Here is a 19,314-nt window from a genome sequence, read left to right as displayed (position 1 = left end):
ATTGTTATTTGCTCACTTGAGATGTGGAACCATTCTGCTGGATGCAGCGGTGTTGGGGTTTCGTGAATGGACACTCGCGCCTAAGGCACAACTCTCCACATTGCCCCATTTTCCCAGTTCCCCTCTCCTTAGAGAAGGATCATTCAGATCAGTTTGCTTCACCTCCAGAAAATGTGCTCATATACCACAAACCACCCTGCTCCTCCCTACCTCCACCCCAGTTCCACGGGCATTGTGTGGTTAGGAGACCAACCTCAGCTAGATGTGGGCATGGAGCCAAAGGGGATCCCCTTCCCCAAGAAGAGCTGGCCAAACATTCACATTAAAAAAACACATTCTCTCACACACACACACACACACACACACACACACTGTATTTATGATGTGCATTTATTGTACTTCTTCCATACCCACCTACAGCCATGGTCAGCAGCAAAATGTCTTGAGCTGCCTTGAGGGGATCTAGAATTTAGCCTGGAGAAATCTGGATGGAGAGTCTAATATTTATTGTTCAGCTCAAGTAGCTTATTAGACATCACAGGAAAATGGTTTTCAAAGCAGAGGCACTCTGGAAATTCAGCCCTTTGTTCCCTAGTTACTGACAAGTAAGGAAACATTTCCTTAAAACTGCACTGCTGCTGCAAGAAGAGTCTGAAACAAAAGGAATCAATTTTCCACCACTGATAGTTTCATCTCCCTCAGCCTTAGGCTGATCAAGGAAAATATGCGGCCACCATTCAAGGAAGACCCACGGAAAAGAACTATGATGAGGTCATAAAGGGAATGGGTTGTTTTACTACTGTCCCCATTATATTCTGGGAGGAGACAGGACATGAGATTGCAGCACACAAATGAGGTATCCTACATCATAATGCCTAGTGCGTTGAACACGAGTACCATGTTACCATAAAGCAGGCTGGATCCCACCCCCCACAACATGCCTGTCTTCATTTACTATACTGCAGTAAAGGGGGATACACTCCCCCAATGGATTACAAGAACTGCTGGAAATCCTCTGAATAGTGGTTATTTTCATTCAAAGGTTCACGTTTGACAGATGTTGCTAGAAAAGTTAATTCCTGTACACGAGGTTACAGCATTTTAAAAAATCCTTTTCAGTTCAATAGATTACACTTTCCTCTTTCAGTGCAAGGCCAATGGCTGGATGACAGTACTGGCCAACACGGGGGCCCTTTGGCCAACCTTATTTGCTTCAGTTTCTTGGAGGGCCAAATTTTGCACTCAGATGAACACGCCAGACCCACCAGAGACCTTACAACTGACACAGAGGTTGACCCCGGTCTTCTTATAAGTGTTCATCTCCCTTCTCTTTTCTGATTACCACCATCAAGCATGTTGGAGTCTGAGCTCATGTTAGTCGTACTGCAGCAGGTGGATTTAAAACTACTGTTCTTTACTAGCAGTGCCACCAGCTGTATCTAACTAATCACTCATTTGAAGAAGGCCAATTTCCTCTTTCACCTAGATCATTAGCTTCAGTATGTGCATAAGACAATCCCAAAGGCATTGTGGAAGCAGTGTGGACAATTACAGATTCTGGAGCCCGACTCTGATATCATCTTTGTTCCTCATCAGGAATCTCTCACAGGCTTCAAAGGTGGAGTAGAAATTTGATGATAGTCCTGCGATGTTAGCAGTGACGTAGTTTAGGTATCCTGGAGTAGCTTGGTTGTAATAGGCCACCTGAAATCCACAGCACACAGTGGTTACCAACTCTCATGATGCATCCCTGGCATCCCCCAGCAGCACAGCAACACTGCTTTCCTCCATCTGCTATTTACCAGAAGCCACTCAAAGAGAAGGTCTAGTATGGGCAGGCCACAAAAACACCACCTACTCTGATCCAATGGCTGTAAGTTTCTATATACCTCTGGGTGCAGAAGGACAGCACCCATTGCCCCAGTCAACAGCATGGAACAGCAGCTGTGGCAAAGCTGCTCTGCAGCATTGAGGAATAAAATGCCCCTTCACTGTTTAGTCGTCCACACAACAGTCTGGCGCAGGGCACTTCTTTGGTGTTGGGGAGGGTGAACACTGAAAGCAAAGCCAGCCAGGGGGGAAAGATGGGAACAGCTGGGCTTAAACTGCTTGAATATTGGGCATAAACTACCTGAACGTCTCAATTTCCTCTTTTCGTGATCAATTTGTATTCACGGTGGCCAAGACGCTGCACCCATTAACAAGAAGGGGAGAAGATGGGACAGCCAGTCATTTACAAAAGGAGCTTTAATGTGGCTAACCCCGCCTGGCTCACAGGAGATGTTGCCATCTTGGAATTTGGTTTTGGTATGTATCATTGAAATGCAAATTTCCCTGCTAAGCTAGCTGTGAAATCGACAAGGATGTCAATTTCACTTGTGAGCTGCAGGGGGCTGCCAAGGGCCTCAGCCTTGGCACAGACCTGCCAGATGCATCTGGCATGAGCCAGGAGCTGTGCAGCTGCAGTTGCAGGCTGCAGACTGCCTGACAGGGAACCCAGGTTCTCTGGGAACTTTGTTATTTGCCACGGGAGGATCATTGCGACTTGAGCAGGTTCTGCTTTTTAAACAAGGGAAGGGGAGAAATAGAAGGATTGTAGAGATTTCCCCTGCTTCCAGCACTGTCACCACAAAGCCAGGGGGTGAAATGCCCAAACTCCATTCCCTTCTTTTTTTCCTCTTACAAAGCACAGTGGGAAGCTGAATCAAGCACTTGTACTAAAACCGAAGGCCAGCGTGTGGGAGGCTCCTGAGTCTAGTGCTCAGGCAAAGTTCACTGCACTCGTTATCTGGGATCAGAGAGTAATCAAAGGGCTCAAAGTCTCACCTTGGTCAGCTCCTCTGTCTCTTGCCAAATGCAAAAGCCTGAGCACAGCGTCTCCCCTCGGGTATACTTGGGGTTTGCCGGGCAGGTGGGCAGCGTGACTGACCGGAACGCAACAACATATGGGTCACTGGAAAGGAAGGAAACCCAATTACAAACTGGTTACAAGTGCATTTTGAAAGGTGAGAAAAACACAGGTTTTTATATCAGCTTTCAAATTAACCAGGCCCGTTGTTCAGGCCAGGAGCATGGCCTCAGGACCACTTGGCCAATATGGAAGGGTGCACAGAGATTGTCCAGTCCCATGGTTAGGCATCTCTCCAAGCACAGGAGGGATTTCAGCCTGAATCTAGCAGATCAGGGCCTTGGACATCAGTCCCCCATGTTTCATGCGAATACTGGGGTGGGGAGAGAGCAGGCTCTTGCTCCTGTGTTGGGCAGAAGCTTGGATCCTTGTCAGAAGCAGCCTGTATGTTTCTGGGGATCGTTTGGATTTCTGTGGATCACCTTTGTCCAGTTAACAGATCTCAGCTGTAACAGTCTCAACCCACTCTAATTAAAATCAGGTGCCCACTTTGCAGGAACCCTCAACACTGAATACTAAATAATAATGCTGGCAGAATGAACACCAACACCGTCATCCCTGTTACGTGCACTGACAGCCGGTAAGCGAGGACTGATGGGCAGGGCACAGTTCATAATAAAGCAGGCACCACCGATATGTCTGAGGTGCTATCTTAGGAAGCAGGGCCCAGTCACTTACCCCTTGTCGCAAGGCTTTCTTCGCGAAGCCAAGATGATGAAGTCTTGAGGTTTGTTTTCTAGGCTGTTGGTCTGACTGAGCACATGGTAGATCACGTCATCGTCGTCAACCTGCTGGACCAGTTCTGCACTCCTGGAAAGGACCACAAGGGCATTCTAGAAAGGACTCAGTCTGAAGCCATAAAGGTCATTTTATTTTCCCACAATTATGGGGGGGACCTTCCCCCAGGAGCTCTGACATTACTCATGGCTCTGTCTCATCATACAGCGGCACATGGCAGTCTCGGACTGGAAGTAGCTCAAAGCCAGAGAAGAACCCGCAAAATAAAAATTCCCCCCAACCAAGCTCTTGATGGTCAGGGAGGTCTGGAGAAAAGCTTTCTTCACTGAAGTGCAACCACCATGGCTGATTTAAATAAATAGGTCAGCTCTCCCAAGGACTATGGGGCAGTATTTTTAAACACATTTAAGTGCCTGCAGATGCAAAGAGGCCCACAAGCACCTGATTCCCACTGTGTCTTTAGTGACCTTTGCAATGTGCTATGAGAACGGTGTACAGCATCATTTCCCTAACACAAATATTAAGCATCCCAAATGATTCTTTCTGGTCAAATCCTGAAGCCCTTCATTAAGCTGAGTGTGTGTTGACTTTGGTGACGATTTTGCCCCATAAGAGGCAAGCAAAGAGTCTGAACTAAAATCCCTCGGCTCTGGACCAGATTCCGGGTAAAAGCTTTTGACTTTATGCATTGCAATAGTATTGTGGAGTAGGCTCCACACCATTTTCATGCAGTGCCTCTTCCGGTCTGGTGTGGTTTAACACCTGCCGTATTTGGGGGATGGGATCAGATGGGATACTTTGGTTTTGATGAAAGATGCAAGGAAGAAGCATGGTTCAGTAGCCAAGATTAGAGCCAAGGAGTTCATAGGCTCCCAGCGAGATCTGAGGGGAAGTCATTTTGAAGCACCTTATAGGTCAGGAAACCAGCTGTAAAACTGGGTGAAAAAAGCCCAGTTGCTTCACTGGTTACCTTACTGCACCTGGCGGCAGCACCCTTGGACACACCGCACTGCTCTGGGCATGCTTCCTCCCAAATCAGAAGCAGCATAGCTAAGTCCTTGTGGTGCCAATGCAAGCTCATTAGCATAGGAACTGGCTACATGGCAGCATCCCTCAGTGCTAATTAGCTACTGGAAGTGCTGTGCAGATGCAGCGACACTGCTTCTGGTTTCAGTGGCAGCTTGTCCAGAGCAGGGCCGATGTGACCATACACCCAGCAGAAAGGGAATTATGGCCCCAAGGCAATGTAAGATGAAGGAAAACTTTGCTGGCTGCTCCTTTGACCAGTTACATCCTGCATTCAATGACAGTGAAGTAGAGGGTGGTCCTGAGAGAGCAAGTGCCATCCTTCAAAGAGTGCTTAAAACTGTGCCCTTCTCCTGTCCAGTTTCTGTTCAGGTAAAAGGTAAAAAAAACCCAAAAGCCCACCATTGCACCTCCAAATAAAGACATGCTGCCTGCATGTGGGTGCCCTTGACACCATTCCTCTTCTCAGTAAAATAAATTCTAGCCAACCTCCAAGGCCAGGAGGAGCGAAGAGCTGATTCCAGTCATGCAAGTAGACAGCTACAGCGTGACCCAGTGGGCACAGCCACTGAGCTGGGAGATGGAGTATAGCCTTCTATTTTGGAGCTTAGGTGATAGAAAGCTATGATCATAATCACCGCACGTGGGAAAGCAACACGTACTATTTGAAGACGCACCCCTGTAGGTACAGCCCACTGCTAAGCAGGGTTCTCAAATAAAGGTCCCGAGCCAGCAGAAGTGCCACCAGCAGGCAAGCAGGGCCCTCAACTGGCTTGCACAAGTCGTTGGTCTAGAGGAGGCAGAAGCAGACAGCTAAAGGAGATTCTCCTCAAGCTCATCTAATAGAAACATGAGTTAAGTCCTGGCTTGCACTCCACGAGGCCACAGAGGAGCAGTGTCACCAACAGCTCTGATGTCTGGGTGCGTGCAGCCGCAGATCCTAGCCACACTATGGGATCCGGGTTTGGGAGTGGGCTGCAGACAAAAGGGACGTGCATTCTGCCTGGCTGGAGTGAAAAGTCCTTCTCAGCTGGAAGAGCCACTTTGAGGCGGGGAAGCCAAAAGGAAGGAAGTTGGGGAGTCCAGTCTAGTCAGACTCCTCCCCTACCCTGTCCCCAAATAAACAGAGTCCACTGACCACAATCTTCTAGCCAGCTTCACAGTACTTACGCATAGTGATCATCCCATTCACACCTCCGCCTCAAGTCAGAGAGAAGCAAGAAGGCCTGCCAGGCAGCCATAGACACGGTCATCTCTATCCGGAAGGAGAGGAATTTGTCTTCCTCCACCGTGTACATCTTAACCTTGGAGAACGCACAGAGACCCGATGAGAGGCACATCCTGTTCGACTAATCATTTTCACCTTAGCGCAGCATTGCCAAACAGTTTTGATCTCTCTCTCTCTTTCCTCCCCTCCTTCCCTCCCCGCCCCCACGTGGAGCTTTAATTACATCAGCATGAAGTTCCAGCTAATTATCACGGGACATCATAGGCTCAGAGAAAAATAGAGCTGGAAGGGACCTCCTGGCTGACCGTGTGCAAAACCTGCCTTTTAATTGAGCTGGCGCTAGTGACATCGAGTCATGGGAGTAAAACACAAGCAGGGGTCTGCGAGAAGTTTCCAGGATGACATCCGTGGTCTGTGTTCAGAGCAGCAGGGGCAGATCAGTTAGATTTTACTAACAGCTAAGGAGGAGCTGGCTTTATTTGAGGAACGACAGCGGGTACCTTTGGATACCTTTCCAGGGGCATCCCGGAAAGCCACGTGCTTTACCTTTGCACTGCTGTCACACATAGGAACGTGTGGATGGGGTGCAAGTTCGAACGCATTTGCTCTTGCTAGTACCTAACCACATGCTCCATGAACACAAGCTTTTTATGCACAATCCCACTCAATCAAGCATGTTTGGATACATGAGGATTGAAGTACTGGGATGGATGAAGAAATGACTGAGCCAACCCCCGGGGCAGAGAAGGAAGGGGCGTGCTCCATACAACAGCAGAAAGTCCCCGACCTGTGGGTGGGGGGCAAAGCTGGCATCAGTACCTTGTCTATCTCTGTGGCGAGTACCCAGTTCGTTTTCGCTACAAGAGTCTTCAGCGCAGACACGTTGTTGTAGCTCAGATAAACCTACATGAAGAACACAAGGAAACACAATAGGAGCCACTTTGAACCTCTGTTCTTTTCCTACAACCAAACCCAGCCCACACGACAGTATGACTTACAGCTACTTGAACGCTGAGTTAGTTAAAAGGGAAGTCAGAGGTTAAAAAGGAATTCAGCTTTCCAAGTAAACTCTTCACAGCGACCATTACAATGCACGTTGCATTGACCAATAGAAGTTTCTGTCTGCCTAGTTTCTACAGACAGCGGTTTATCATTGATAAAACTTCTTATTCAGTCCTGTCACTGTTACAGGGTCCTTTAAAATGGGCTGGAAAGGATCTTTAGGTGCTGGTTAGTGGCCACTGCACCTTCCCAAGTTTGCACAAACCTAAGCCTTGACATAAGTTCCAGGTAACCCCCGGGCCTTACTGTACTGCATGGGGCTTACTGGGGAGGACAGAGCCAACAACCACAGACATTTATGTTACCTTGTTGCTTTGGTCCCAGGGCACAGACAGCGGGACTTCAGTCTGTTTGCAGGAAATGACATATTTCCTATGGAAAGCAAAGAGAACAGTATCGGTTACTGCCACTCCGACCTTCAGCAAGGAAACGTTCTTCTCTTAGCTACAGACTGGGGAGAGAAAGAGCGGCTATCAAGTTGACTACAAGGCCTTGTTCAGGAGCAACAGCCCAAAGATGTTGCCTTAAAGACATCTTGGCACGAACTGCAGCAACACTTTTCAACCTTAATTCCAGAAGAGCTTTAAAAGGGGAGGAAAGTACCACAATCACCTGTTTAACTGATGGGAAACGAAGGCACAGAAGGACAATGACTGGCCCAAGCTGCATGACAGAGTCAGGAACAAGTGCCAAGCCTTGGCAAGGTTAGTAAGAGTAAGCACCACAGCATCCCAGCATGGACCCACTGGCTCCACACATTTATTTCTACCACCTTTTACCCGCTAGATCTCACTGCTTTGTTTTTTGTTCCAAGAAAGTCACGGGCAGTAATTCTAACCTGGATGCAGACTGTCCAGGCTCCTGAGCAAGCCCCTTATCTTTGCCTCAGCTTCCTCAAGATGATGAGTGAGGATAATAAATAAATGAGCCTCCTTGGCTCACAGGAGGGAGGTAAAAGTGAATGCCTATGAAGCATCTCCAAGATGAGCAGTGCTACAACATACTCCTCATTTCCATTACTATGCTGAGTTACTTGCTTAGAGAGATGGTGCATTACTTACCATGATCTCTAGACATTACCATGTATTCAACTTTACATCTGATGCAGCGTGTGCATCACACGTACTCTGGATGTACACCCGTGCACTAGGGGTGATGCAGTGAGTACACCCTTGTACTCTGGATGTTGCTCTCCCTTCCCTAGCAAAGGCTGAATGTTCATACTGTTCCTTCTCAAGATGGCTTTAATGCAGCATCGTTGTCTTGGGAAGCCTAGCCTTGCTTCCTCACCCTGGTCCCAGTCTAGATACTCTGATACATTAGAGACAACTGGATAACACAGATATGAATGCTCTGATTGTTCCCAGTGACCTAACAGGAGGCTGCAGAGGTTTCTGATGGGACCCAAAGCCAGAAGCCAAAGCAAAACAAACAGAGAATCTATTTGCAAAATAAATCATCACGGGGCCACATCCAAATTAGAGCTCCCCGCAGGTCCCTTTCCATAAGCCCCTGCTTCAGACAATAAGCTGGCCAAGGAAGGCAGCCTGCCCTGTGGCATTTAGGAAGTTTCCTGAACGCTGATCTGTTTTCTCATACCCACCTCATGGAGGAGGCTGGACAGTGAAGCGTTCCCAATGTCACACCCCAATGTTCCAGATCCACACACAAGAGGTGTTACATATCTGTTATCATTAAAGGGTGCTTTGTGAGAGCGTGTGGCTACAGATGTAGAGGCAAAAGTGTCGGCCTTGCTCTGGACTTATCCCTTGTTGATCTACCTGTAGGTGGATTGCTTGGTCATTCTGGTTAGGGAGTCAAATATGGCCAGAGGTGATGCTAGTCATATCACTCCTAGGTGTGGCACTGGACCACTGTCCCTAAGGTACACTATTTTGACAGGCTGCTAGCTCACGATTGACCTCTGACTTTTTTTTTTTATTATATTAGAACCACATTGTGCGACCCTCCTTCCTCCCTTTCCCCAGTATATAAAGCCTTGGGTTTCAGCTCCTATGGAGTTGTCTGCATACGTTCATTCAGAGCAGAACCAGGGCTGGACCACACTGTTCTCTATAGAGCACCATATTTCCCAGTGTGTGGGGCTGTTTTTAATTCGAGGTTGTTCTTTTCCACTCACCTGTCCAGTCTAATTTTCTTCCTAGCACTAGCTTCTCTGTACCTTCTTTCTCCATCCTGTTAAACAGAAGCAGGTTTATTAGGACAAGCTGTGTGTGTGTGTGTGTGTGTGTGTGTGTTGGAATAACCAACAGCATTCAATAAGAAAAAAATTTCCAAGAAAAGTATGAATTAATATCCCTGTGATCTCCACTATCTATGGAACAGCAATGGCAGGAGACATGCACGGTGCATGAATGGAAATGTGACCTTATCCATCTTACAACTTAAGTTTGCTCAAGATTAGCTCTGAAATCTTTTGCCCTCACACAATAGAAGTGTAAAGCATGGCAGGCAACTGGAACAACAAACAGCATCTTGGCTCTGCCGACAGCTTGGAAAAGGCTTGCCCTCCTAGAACCAGTTCATGAAACAGTGCTCTTAAAAGGATTTGTTTTTGCAATATAGATGCAAACTCCCTGCTGTGTCCTTTCACCCAGCTCTCCAGCAGCCCATCCCAGAGTGCTCTGCCTTGCATATATCATGGCACTAACATTACATATCTGAAGTTTATATCCCCAGTGAAGGCAGAATAGGATAGGTTCACGGTTTTCCCAGCTAAGCAACACTGCAGGAGCACAGATGGTACCAACACATTTGTGTTATGAAAAAAAAGGCTGCTGCGTGGACACAGCCCAATTGTGTCCGTCGTGGCTGGGATGAAGCAGCATGCTATGGTTCATGATCAGAGCAGGGCCAATAGCCCTGCACAGCTATATGAGTGCAAAGGATGCTGGCCACAGCCCCGTGTTGCATGACTCCCGTGCCCCCTTGCCAGACTCTGCTAGGACCTGCCTCTGCTTGCCAGTTACTGTAAACAATGAGTATTAATTTCTGCTGATTTTCCAGATCTGCAGATACAGCTGATTTACAGGGACTGTTTCCAGTTCTGCTGTCATTTGCATTAAAATTCAGATTATCCCAGTGAATTCATAGCCATTTTTTCAACTGAAAAAGTCAATCAACCTCCTGAAATTAGAGCCCTAACAGAACGCTTTAAAATAGATGTAATGAGTTTTCCAAACACGTTATAAATTAAGAGTTAATTGTCCTGCATTCAAATTTTCTTTAGTAAACTAAACGATAGGCATCATAATATTCATCTGTGACCCGAAAGGGACTGGAAGCAGGTTACACCATTCAACCGCCACTACTTAGTCATTAGCATCTTTTAGTGAACTTGTCCCTAGCAGCGGTAGAGGCATGGAAGTCACGTCAATCTAGAGCCGATTGCTGCAACAGCATTTAGGACCTGCCAGCCAGCCAGCCGCCAGGGGGTGAGAGAGTGCCAATTAAGAAAGCCAGTTCCTTGGTGACATGAATGCAGTTGATAGATGGCACGAAGTAGAACCATGTAGCTTTGAACTCTGCCAGAAACCGAATGCAGAGAAGTAGGGAGTTCTCCGGTTCCAAAACAAAGGAGAGAATATTAAGCACTTATTAGAAAGAAGTATACAAGCCTGTGCTCTGTTGCTTTGGGCTTCTGGTAACAAAGGACTGATGACTTAATTTAAAGCATTTCTCTCTAGGGTCACACAAGCCTTGGAGGGCTGGTAAATAAATGGTTTCTGGTACTTTGCTAACAGCTGAATGCTCTTTTGCATACTTGACTACACATGGAGTTAGCTAGCCAAGGCCAGAATCCTGCACTCACCAAACACATGAATAGCTCCATTGAAGAGATAAGGGCTTGACTGAAGAAGAGGAGATTAAGGTGGTGACATGACAGCAGCTTCCAAATATTTGAAAGGCTGCCATAAAGGGGAGGGTGAATAACTGTTCTTCCTTTGCTGCAGGGGTCAGGATACAAGGCAACGGGTTTAAATGGCAACAAGGCAGATTTAGATTAAAGAGCCATAGGGCAATGCAACAAGCAGCCTAGGGAGGTTGTGGTGTCTCCTTTATTGGAGGTTTTCAAGAAGAGGTTGGATTGGTATTTGTCTGGGATGGTTTAGGAATAAAGAAGACCCTTGAGGTCCCCTTATCCCCTTGAGCCATAGGACTCCATGACTCATGACTGAAATCAATAGTGAAGCTCCCATTGACTTTGATGAGAGCAGAGCCAGGTGCAAGGGGGCAAACTCAAGGTGCAGTTGCAGTTGTCTAATGGGCTCCTAGGTTCTTAAGCCCAGCAGATTTCAATGGGAGCTCAGGACTTTTACAAGGCTGGCTGGGCACAGGTGTGCATCTTTAGACACCCAATGACCTTTATGTACCTGTCCCGAGGTGTGCAAGTAGTTGCTGTGCCCGAGCCCAAGGCTTCTTACCCAGTCAAAAATAAAAGTCTGCCATGTGCCACCTATATTGTAATAAGCTTCTGGTTCCACCCATCAAAATTAAACAAGGCAAAGCATCAAAAGTGGAAGGTCTTGAGTCCTGCTGTACTCCCTGGTCACAATGATATTTATACAGCTAATGAACACAGCATACCTGATGACTGAAGCCTATGCAGCCCCAGATTAAATTAGCAGAGGATATCTTTGCTGCTCTCTTCTTTGGGGATTTACCCTGAGATATACACCTGCTTGTTCTAAACCTGTTTATATGACATGTCCTTCAGCATAATGGCATGCAAGTAAAATATGGTTTAAGAGGCTCTGAAAACTAAACAGCCTAATAGATTTTCATTCTTTCCAGTAAATGGCAAGAAAGATGAGATCAAAAGAGTAAGCAATATTCTATTAAGTCCTGCATGGCTAATACATTTCAATCTCTGGTTTATTTTTATTATTATTACTATTATTACTATTATTATTTATACAAAGCAATCAATTTAATTCCCTCGCTATTGAACAATTTGATTTCCATCATCATAAACTGCATTTGTCTTGCACAAAATCAGATAAGGCAATAAAATCAGAGCCTTTCAAAGCTTGGGACAAAACAAGGCTCAGCTGCATTCTGCTTCTCAGGAGCCATGCATCACCACCACACAAGGGACTCAGATGTAGCCAGGCCCTTTTCCGGGCTGCCTCAGCTATGCTTTCCAGTCTTACCCCAGGTTCTGGCACAACCACTGGAAGGGTACGGGGCTGACCCTCTTCATCTAGGACTACAAAGGTCATGAAGGCACTGTTGATATGTCTTCGACTCACTTCCATTTCTTGTCCGTAGGCTTCTACACATACCCCAACCTCCATGCTGGGAATATAAAACAAGAACAGAAGCATATAAAATGCTGTGACTGCTGCAAAGAAACACTACTACTTAGGTCTGTGATTCTTAACCAGAGTGTCGTAGCACCCTGGGGTGCCTTTCAAGGGTGCTGTGGGGTGCTACACAATGTTAGCACTGTTAGGGGTGCAGGATAAAAACTCAGTAGTTTCCTTAGCCTGAAGAAGGGCGTTTGTACCCAAAAGCTTGCAAAAAAGAATGTTCCCCAACTATTTTAGTTGGTCTAAGAAAAGATACTGGATTTACCCAACGAACCCTGTCTGCTTGAGGTTTCAAATAGGAATCCAAAGCATTAAAAGCATTTTGAATTGCTGTGGCCTTTCCAAGTTCTTTGGCATAGCAGAATCACTCTATTATTTTTCTATAGTCAAAAAATGAGTGAAACTAAGAGCTGGGATTTTCCAAGGGAATCTCAAGTCTAACGAGGGGTGCCCCAAGTCTAAAAAACATTTGAGAACCACTGACTATATCAGATTTACCCAAAGACCCTCATCTGCCCATGTCCTTAGACCAACACGGCTACAGCCTGCACCCCTGACTTAGCTAAAGGAATCCAGCCTTCCGTACATTACTTATTTACCACTGTCTGCCCAGGAGCCTGAAAAAGGCCTCCCTGGATTAGAGCTGCTTGGTCAAAGAGATGTGAATAGAAAGAAAAGTTGAGCAGGGGGAGTTCAATTTGTTGAAACTTGATGAAATTTTCATCAAAATTGGACACTTTGGTTAAAAACAAACAGTGGAATTTGTGGATTTTTCTCCCCTTGGCTTTTGTTGTTGCTTTTCGGCATGTGGGAGAGACCTTTTCTGCTCACAAAGATTAGATACCAGCAAATTTCATCACAGACTCCCAGGGATTTTAAAAGGAGTTCACAGAATCATAGAAAAGTAGGACTGGATACACGCATGTTTTCCAAGAGGAGATAGAGACCCTATAGCGTCTGGTTTAAAAACACTCCCAGCAAAATCTATTTTTCATCCCTCTGATGTTTAAATGAGACCCACATCAGAAGCAAAACAAGGATGCACAGTCACTGGTCATGACACACAAGATGGTGCAAATAGGTCTTTCGACCTCTTGTTTCTACAGATTTATCCAGTTGACTTTGGTTTTCCCTGAACCCATTTCAAGGTTTTTAGATTTTAAACCAGGCCGATTCAAATTCAGTCTTGGAACCTGGCCTTAAGTTCTGTATCAAGCCGATTTCTGAGTCAGTAATTTGTTCATTAATTTAGTGGGGAACATCATGTCTCTTTATTCAGACCTAGTCTCCTTGTGTAGGCGCAGGCACCAAAACTGAGCAGAACGGGCACATGACATCAACACCACCTCCCTTTTCAGTCATTTTTCCCTCATGCAAAATCAATCAGCCAACAGTTTAATCTTCAAATACAAAGAAAGCCAACTTCTGACTTTTTTCCCCCCCACAATCTATTCAAAGCCCACATCAAAGCCAGCTAGGTTCATACCTGTTTTTGAATACATTATTAACAATAGCTTTTAGCAGGAGGCGGTCCCCGACTTGAGACGGTCCCCTGAAATGGAACATTTCTATGGCCTTCAGAGTTGGGTGGGCATGGCACAGCCGGCTGGAGGACAGGAACAAGATCAGATTGCAAAAGGTATCAAAAAGGAGAAAAACATTTACTTAATGACACCATACGGACAGCTGTGGCCTGCCGGCCTGTAGTGGATGGAACAGCAAATGCAGTCAAGTGTTATCCGCCAAAGGACAAACCAAAAGTATGTTTTAACGCTGGGCCAGCTTTTCCCGTTACACCTTCACTAGCAGTACCCAGCAAGTTTTAGATATTTCAACCAATTTTCTGCTCCTGTCTGCTCACAAAGACTGCAGTTGAGGTTCATCTACCCCTCTGTTTTGGTCCGTCTGAGCCTCCCTCTTGGTTAAGCCTTAAATCTCTTGTCCCTCCCATCCAACATCATGGCTAATCATCATTTAATGCAATGGAAAAGCATCATTTTATCATCCAGTCTAGGGTGGGTGCAACTGGGATGGAAACCTGGCACAGTTCTCCCAGTAGGCCATCAAGACAGGTCTTTCCAAGCCATTCTCTGTCAAGAGGAGAAGGGCACACTCAAACCATCCTATTCCTCTCAAAGGCCAGAGAAGCCTTAATCCTCCCTTCATCAGAGTCAGGGAAGGAAAGGAACTTGGTTTAAAACATATTGTCCACAACACATCTTTACAGCACAGCTTCCTCTGGGTACCGCACTGCAGCATTAGCACTTGGTAGGAGCCCAAGTGAAGACGTGGACTTGGGCCCACATTTATTCTGGCACAGAAGTGAGAATGTAAGTCTGGCTGATGGTATCATCACACCGTCTAGTCTATCAGAATGTGCCTGGAACTTTGGATACATTAAATACATTTTATAAATTAAGTAGATGCAGAAAAGCATGCTTAAAATCTGAACTCAAATCCTTCAAGTATAGCTGTTCCGGGACCACAGCTCATGCTCCACCATCAATTCGGAATAGCAACTACTCGCTCTTCAGTGACTGCTAGCTAGAAAATTCAGAGTTAGCATCTGAAGTTCAAAACCCATGTGCAAGGGTAGATAGTGAAAACTGGGATAAAGCACTGAACTCCCTCACTGCTTCCCTTCCCAAAGAATAATACACAAGGGACCATCCACAAGCTATCACTACTGCCTCTATGGTGCCACATACTAAACAGATGCTGACTGGTCCAAGACAAATAGCGTTAGTCTCGGACCTCCTCTAGGTTTAGGAAGAAATGTTTCCAAGATCACAACAGCACCCACTAAAAATCTTCCCCTGATCAAGAGACAGCACAAGGTTGCTTATTGGGGCAGAGTACAGAAACGCTGCTTAGCACCACGCCACAAGTGCTTTTCAACGCACATGGCAAGAGTCCCTTATGGAAGACATACTGCTACAGCCAACCCATGTGGATTATGCTTCCCATATGTTGAACAGCCTTGACAGAAGGAAGTATAACGACAGCCAACTGACTCAATCTGAGGCAGCCAAGTGTTTCCATCCTTCCCGGATATATATGACCTGTTCCAACGATGCAACCTGACCTCTAACAGCGAGGCCTATTGAGCATCGTGAGATCCCAGATGTGTTTTGGACCTCATATAGCAACAGGTTACAGCCTCTGGTTCCAAAATGAGGATGGCATCATGACAAGACTTTGTGGAATCATAGAAAAAGAAGGATGGGAGGGTTTAAGATGTCAAAACTAGTCCAATCCCCTGCTCAGGGCAAGATAATCCCTGTCTATACCATCCCAAACCAGTGTTTGACTAACCTGCCCTTAACAATTCCCAGCAATGGCGATTCCATAATCTCTCCTACCAATGTCTTAAACATCCTCATCATTAAAAAATTCCTTCTCATATCCAACAGAAGCAGGCAAAATTTAAATTTGGCAACCCTTAGCCAGTGAACTTGTTCAAGATTTGGGTGGCTGCAGAACCAGTAGCTTGGAGAAGGCAGGTGGAGCCTGTCCCATCTCACAGTGCAAGGGTTGGACCTACCTAGCAGGAGATACAAGATCCACAAGTTGAGGTCACTACAAAGGACTGCTGGTGACAAAGTGGTGGCTCTCCTCTCAGAGTTAATAACACCCCATGTCTAAATGAGCTGTTGAGTTATTGTCCGGTTGTAGACTCTACGTCTTTGGATGAAACTGAAACCTGAGGTCCAGGCCACTTCAAGTCAGGAAACAGCACATGAAGGTTTTTGACAAGTAGAAAGGAATTAGCACCTTGCAACCTGGGGCCCGAATCCTGTTTGGGTCATTATTTGGCACCCACCTGAAACTCCCTGTATCATTCCAATCGCAGGACACCCTGCAATGGCCTCCCAAACTGCTGTATGGGGTGGCTGTGCCCTGCTATAGTACTATGTCTTATGCAGTAATACTTACCACAGGAATGAAAGGTGCACAGAGCATATGCAGCTGGACCCTTGTCCCAGGTAAAAGATCCTGGTGACAGTCGCCCTGTAATGGAGGAGCCCCGAACCTCACCTTGCTGCTATCGTGGCGACGTTTTCCATCCAGGCCATGATCTGCCCACCAAAGGTGTTTCCCTGATGATTGGCATGAGGGGGTAGCACTAGTTCCACACTCTCCACCCTGGTCTGTCCAGCAGGCACCATAGTCTTGCAGTCTCCGGTCTCACGCTCTGGGATGGAAAAAACATACTGGCTTATCACAGCAGCATGAAAAAAGGGGCCTGCTAGGCTGACAAAAGGGTTAGTGGTGTCAGTCATTGCTTGACCATTACCTACAAAAACCTCGTGTCCCCTCTTCTCCTGCAATGCCTGAGCACTTCCCAGCCCACAGCCGCACTGAATCCAGAACAACTCCCTGTTTCACCTATGTAACAGGTGCTATGCAGTCAGGTGAGGGCTACCTATGAAGCTTTCCCCCACTCAAAGAAAACACCATGTTTCCTGAACACACCTACTCTGCCCTCACGGGGCCTGGAGACCTTGTACCCACCGAACCTGTGGAGTAAAACATGTCTATGCACCTTTCACAGAGCTCTCGAGAGGGCCACGAAGAAGCAGGTCTTGCCAACCCACTCTACCTGGGCCAAACCTGGCAATGAGGAAAATCTCCTCCTCCTACCTGTTGCAAATCTCAAGCACACAGAGAAGGGGCTCAAAAGCAGTGCGTGTGCGTGTGCAAGTGGGGGGGATGGACTAGCCCCTCAGGGCAGCTTCACTGCCTCATTTATGAGCTTGGCGTGAGCAGAGCACAAGCACATGATGGGTAGGGCACGATCCTTGGGAACGTTCTCCACGGCTCCGAACGACTGGTTCACATGCACCCTTGGCCCAGGATGAGGCCTGGCTAGCCTCTGCAGCCTGGCCTAACATCCCCACCAAACGTCATTTGGTCCTAATGGCATGTCCCACCCAAGAGACTGCAAGCCCATTGCTAATGTTAGCAAATGGCCTTGAACACAGCTGTGAAACAGGTATTATCCCCACTGGATAAGAAAAGAAGGCAACAGAAGTTGCTCAAAACCAGTTCAGTGGTAAAGCCTGTAACAAGGCCCTTCTGTACCACCTTGTGCTGTAGAATATCCTCCCAGGAGCCTGCCAGGACGGGGCGGCACCAATAAGCCTTTTGGTGAAAGTAATAAGCCAAGCCAAAAATGTAACAATACCTCAATAAGCACATTTGAGACAATTAGCACTTCACAGGATTGGGGTACAGGCCAGACTTGTTAGACACTTGACAGAGATCAAAGGCTGGAGAACAGCGTACAGAGCTGACAGTTAGGAAGGTGCACATTTTCGCCCCATCTCTACCAGCGAGTAGCTGCGTAGCAATGGCAAGTTCACTTTATGCGTTTGCCTGTGGACAATACTTAGTGCCCCGCTTCACAGGGACACTGTGAGAGACAGGTGGTCTGCCATGCATGGAAGACCACCTCCAAACTCTAGGGTTTTATAATCAAATGCCAGATGTGAAACTGCTTTGCTGCAGACAGATGTGCCCAGACTGTTCTCTGTCCCCAGCTCAAGGCAGTCGGGCCAATGCCTGGCACAGACTCCTGTGGGACAGAGGGATGACAGACCCACAGGATAAGTTACCAGCTTGGAGGGAGCTGTTGCTAAGAAGATCCTTGATGGTATCAGTGTGGGCCAGCCTCATGCGGCGGCGCTCAGCTGCAATGCTGTATTCGGTCTTCTCCTCTTCTGTCTGAGGAATCACTGGCTTCAGTTTAATCTAGGCACAAAGGGACAGGACAGTAGAGCCTCAGAGGGATTGGCAGAGTCTGTATTCAGCTTTGCTCCTACCTGGGCTGTTTCCCAGGGAAGCACTTCAACAGGAACCCTGAGGAGCATGTAAGACATCACTACCAGGCTTTATCTAGAGCAGGGCTGTCCAACTGGTGGCCTGTAAAGGGTTAATCTGTGCCCCCCAGATTCCCACCCAGCTGCTGATTCCCCACTGCTCCAGCTGCAGTAGCAGCCAGGGTTTCTGCCCCCCTCCTTCCTGCAGCTCCTACTTGCTGTCCCTACACAACAGACAGTGCAGTGCAATGCAGGGTAGCCCATGGTGCCTGCAAAGCAGGGACCTGAGGGTAAGACTAGGGTGCCGGTGTGTACCGGGTACAGTGGGAGAAGGACGGACCATGCAGGGTGCAGCCTGGAGGGCCCATGGGTCATGCTGGTATGACCCGTGTAGCATGTGGCCCCTGTTGGTGTGGCCCACAGGGTATGTGGCAATAAAAGATGGACAGCTCTGATCTAGAGAGCTCATGCATCTCAGTGGTTCCCAAACCATGAATGCACCACTGCAGGTGGCAAACTTGGGTCATGCCAAGTCAGACCAAAGGTCCACGTAGCCCAGAGTTTGGTCTCCAGCTGTGGCAAGCAGAAGCTGCTTTGTAGGAAGAGTGTAAAAACACAGGGCATGTGTAGCTGATTGCAGAGCTTCCCCGTTTGCCATGTCACACATCAGTAAGAGTGCACAGTGGTCCACTGCCTTGGTTCAAGATGTTTGGGATAATACTTCTAGTCCTGGGTCCCCAATGTCCTGGGTGAACCGGAAAACCTTTCTATAAGAGGCAGCTCCTCCATGACACCGTCTTCCAAAAGACGCACAGTATTTGCAGCATCAATAAGTTCTTTGTATCCAAAGCCTGTTTCATCAGAGGATCATGATGCTCTTTACCAATATGAATGATGACTTGTATTATTGTAGCATGTACGGACCTCAGCTGTGGCCAAGGCCCTATTTGTGCCAGGCTTCGTAGAGACACACAGCAAGAGACAACCCCTGGCCTGGAGATCTTATGGTCAAATAAAGGAGACAAAGGATAAAAACAAAAGCATAGAGACTATCCGTCACTCAATAAGTTAGAGACAAAGCTGTGCGTCAAATTGGGCATTCAAGTTTGCAGCTAGTGCCCTGCTCTGTTAGGCCACATTGCCTCCATACCAGTCTATACCATACTATAATAATCTGATAAGCCACAAAACAACTGT

The 19,314-nt window shown here is 47.0% G+C and overlaps 1 protein-coding gene across 1 annotated transcript in view; it reads right to left on the bottom strand.

Annotated features, from left to right (window-relative positions):
- Positions 1-1,011: 1,011 nt before the first annotated feature.
- The window catches only part of ACOT11 (acyl-CoA thioesterase 11), an 82,632-nt gene continuing 64,329 nt past the window's right edge, over positions 1,012-19,314 (bottom strand). Inside the window, 11 exon segments of the mRNA XM_006025808.3 lie at positions 1,012-1,704; positions 2,827-2,953; positions 3,587-3,718; positions 5,843-5,976; positions 6,720-6,803; positions 7,268-7,334; positions 9,103-9,158; positions 12,137-12,281; positions 13,782-13,901; positions 16,334-16,490; positions 17,914-18,049. Coding sequence (XP_006025870.3) covers positions 1,549-1,704; positions 2,827-2,953; positions 3,587-3,718; positions 5,843-5,976; positions 6,720-6,803; positions 7,268-7,334; positions 9,103-9,158; positions 12,137-12,281; positions 13,782-13,901; positions 16,334-16,490; positions 17,914-18,049 — 1,314 coding nt within the window. The 3' untranslated portion in view covers positions 1,012-1,548.

This window comes from Alligator sinensis, unplaced genomic scaffold (assembly GCF_000455745.1).
Source record: "Alligator sinensis unplaced genomic scaffold, ASM45574v1 scaffold172_1, whole genome shotgun sequence".
Taxonomy (NCBI): domain Eukaryota; kingdom Metazoa; phylum Chordata; order Crocodylia; family Alligatoridae; genus Alligator; species Alligator sinensis.
The sequence above is the reverse complement of the archived record's forward strand: the minus strand, read 5'-3'. Positions and strand labels throughout refer to the sequence as shown.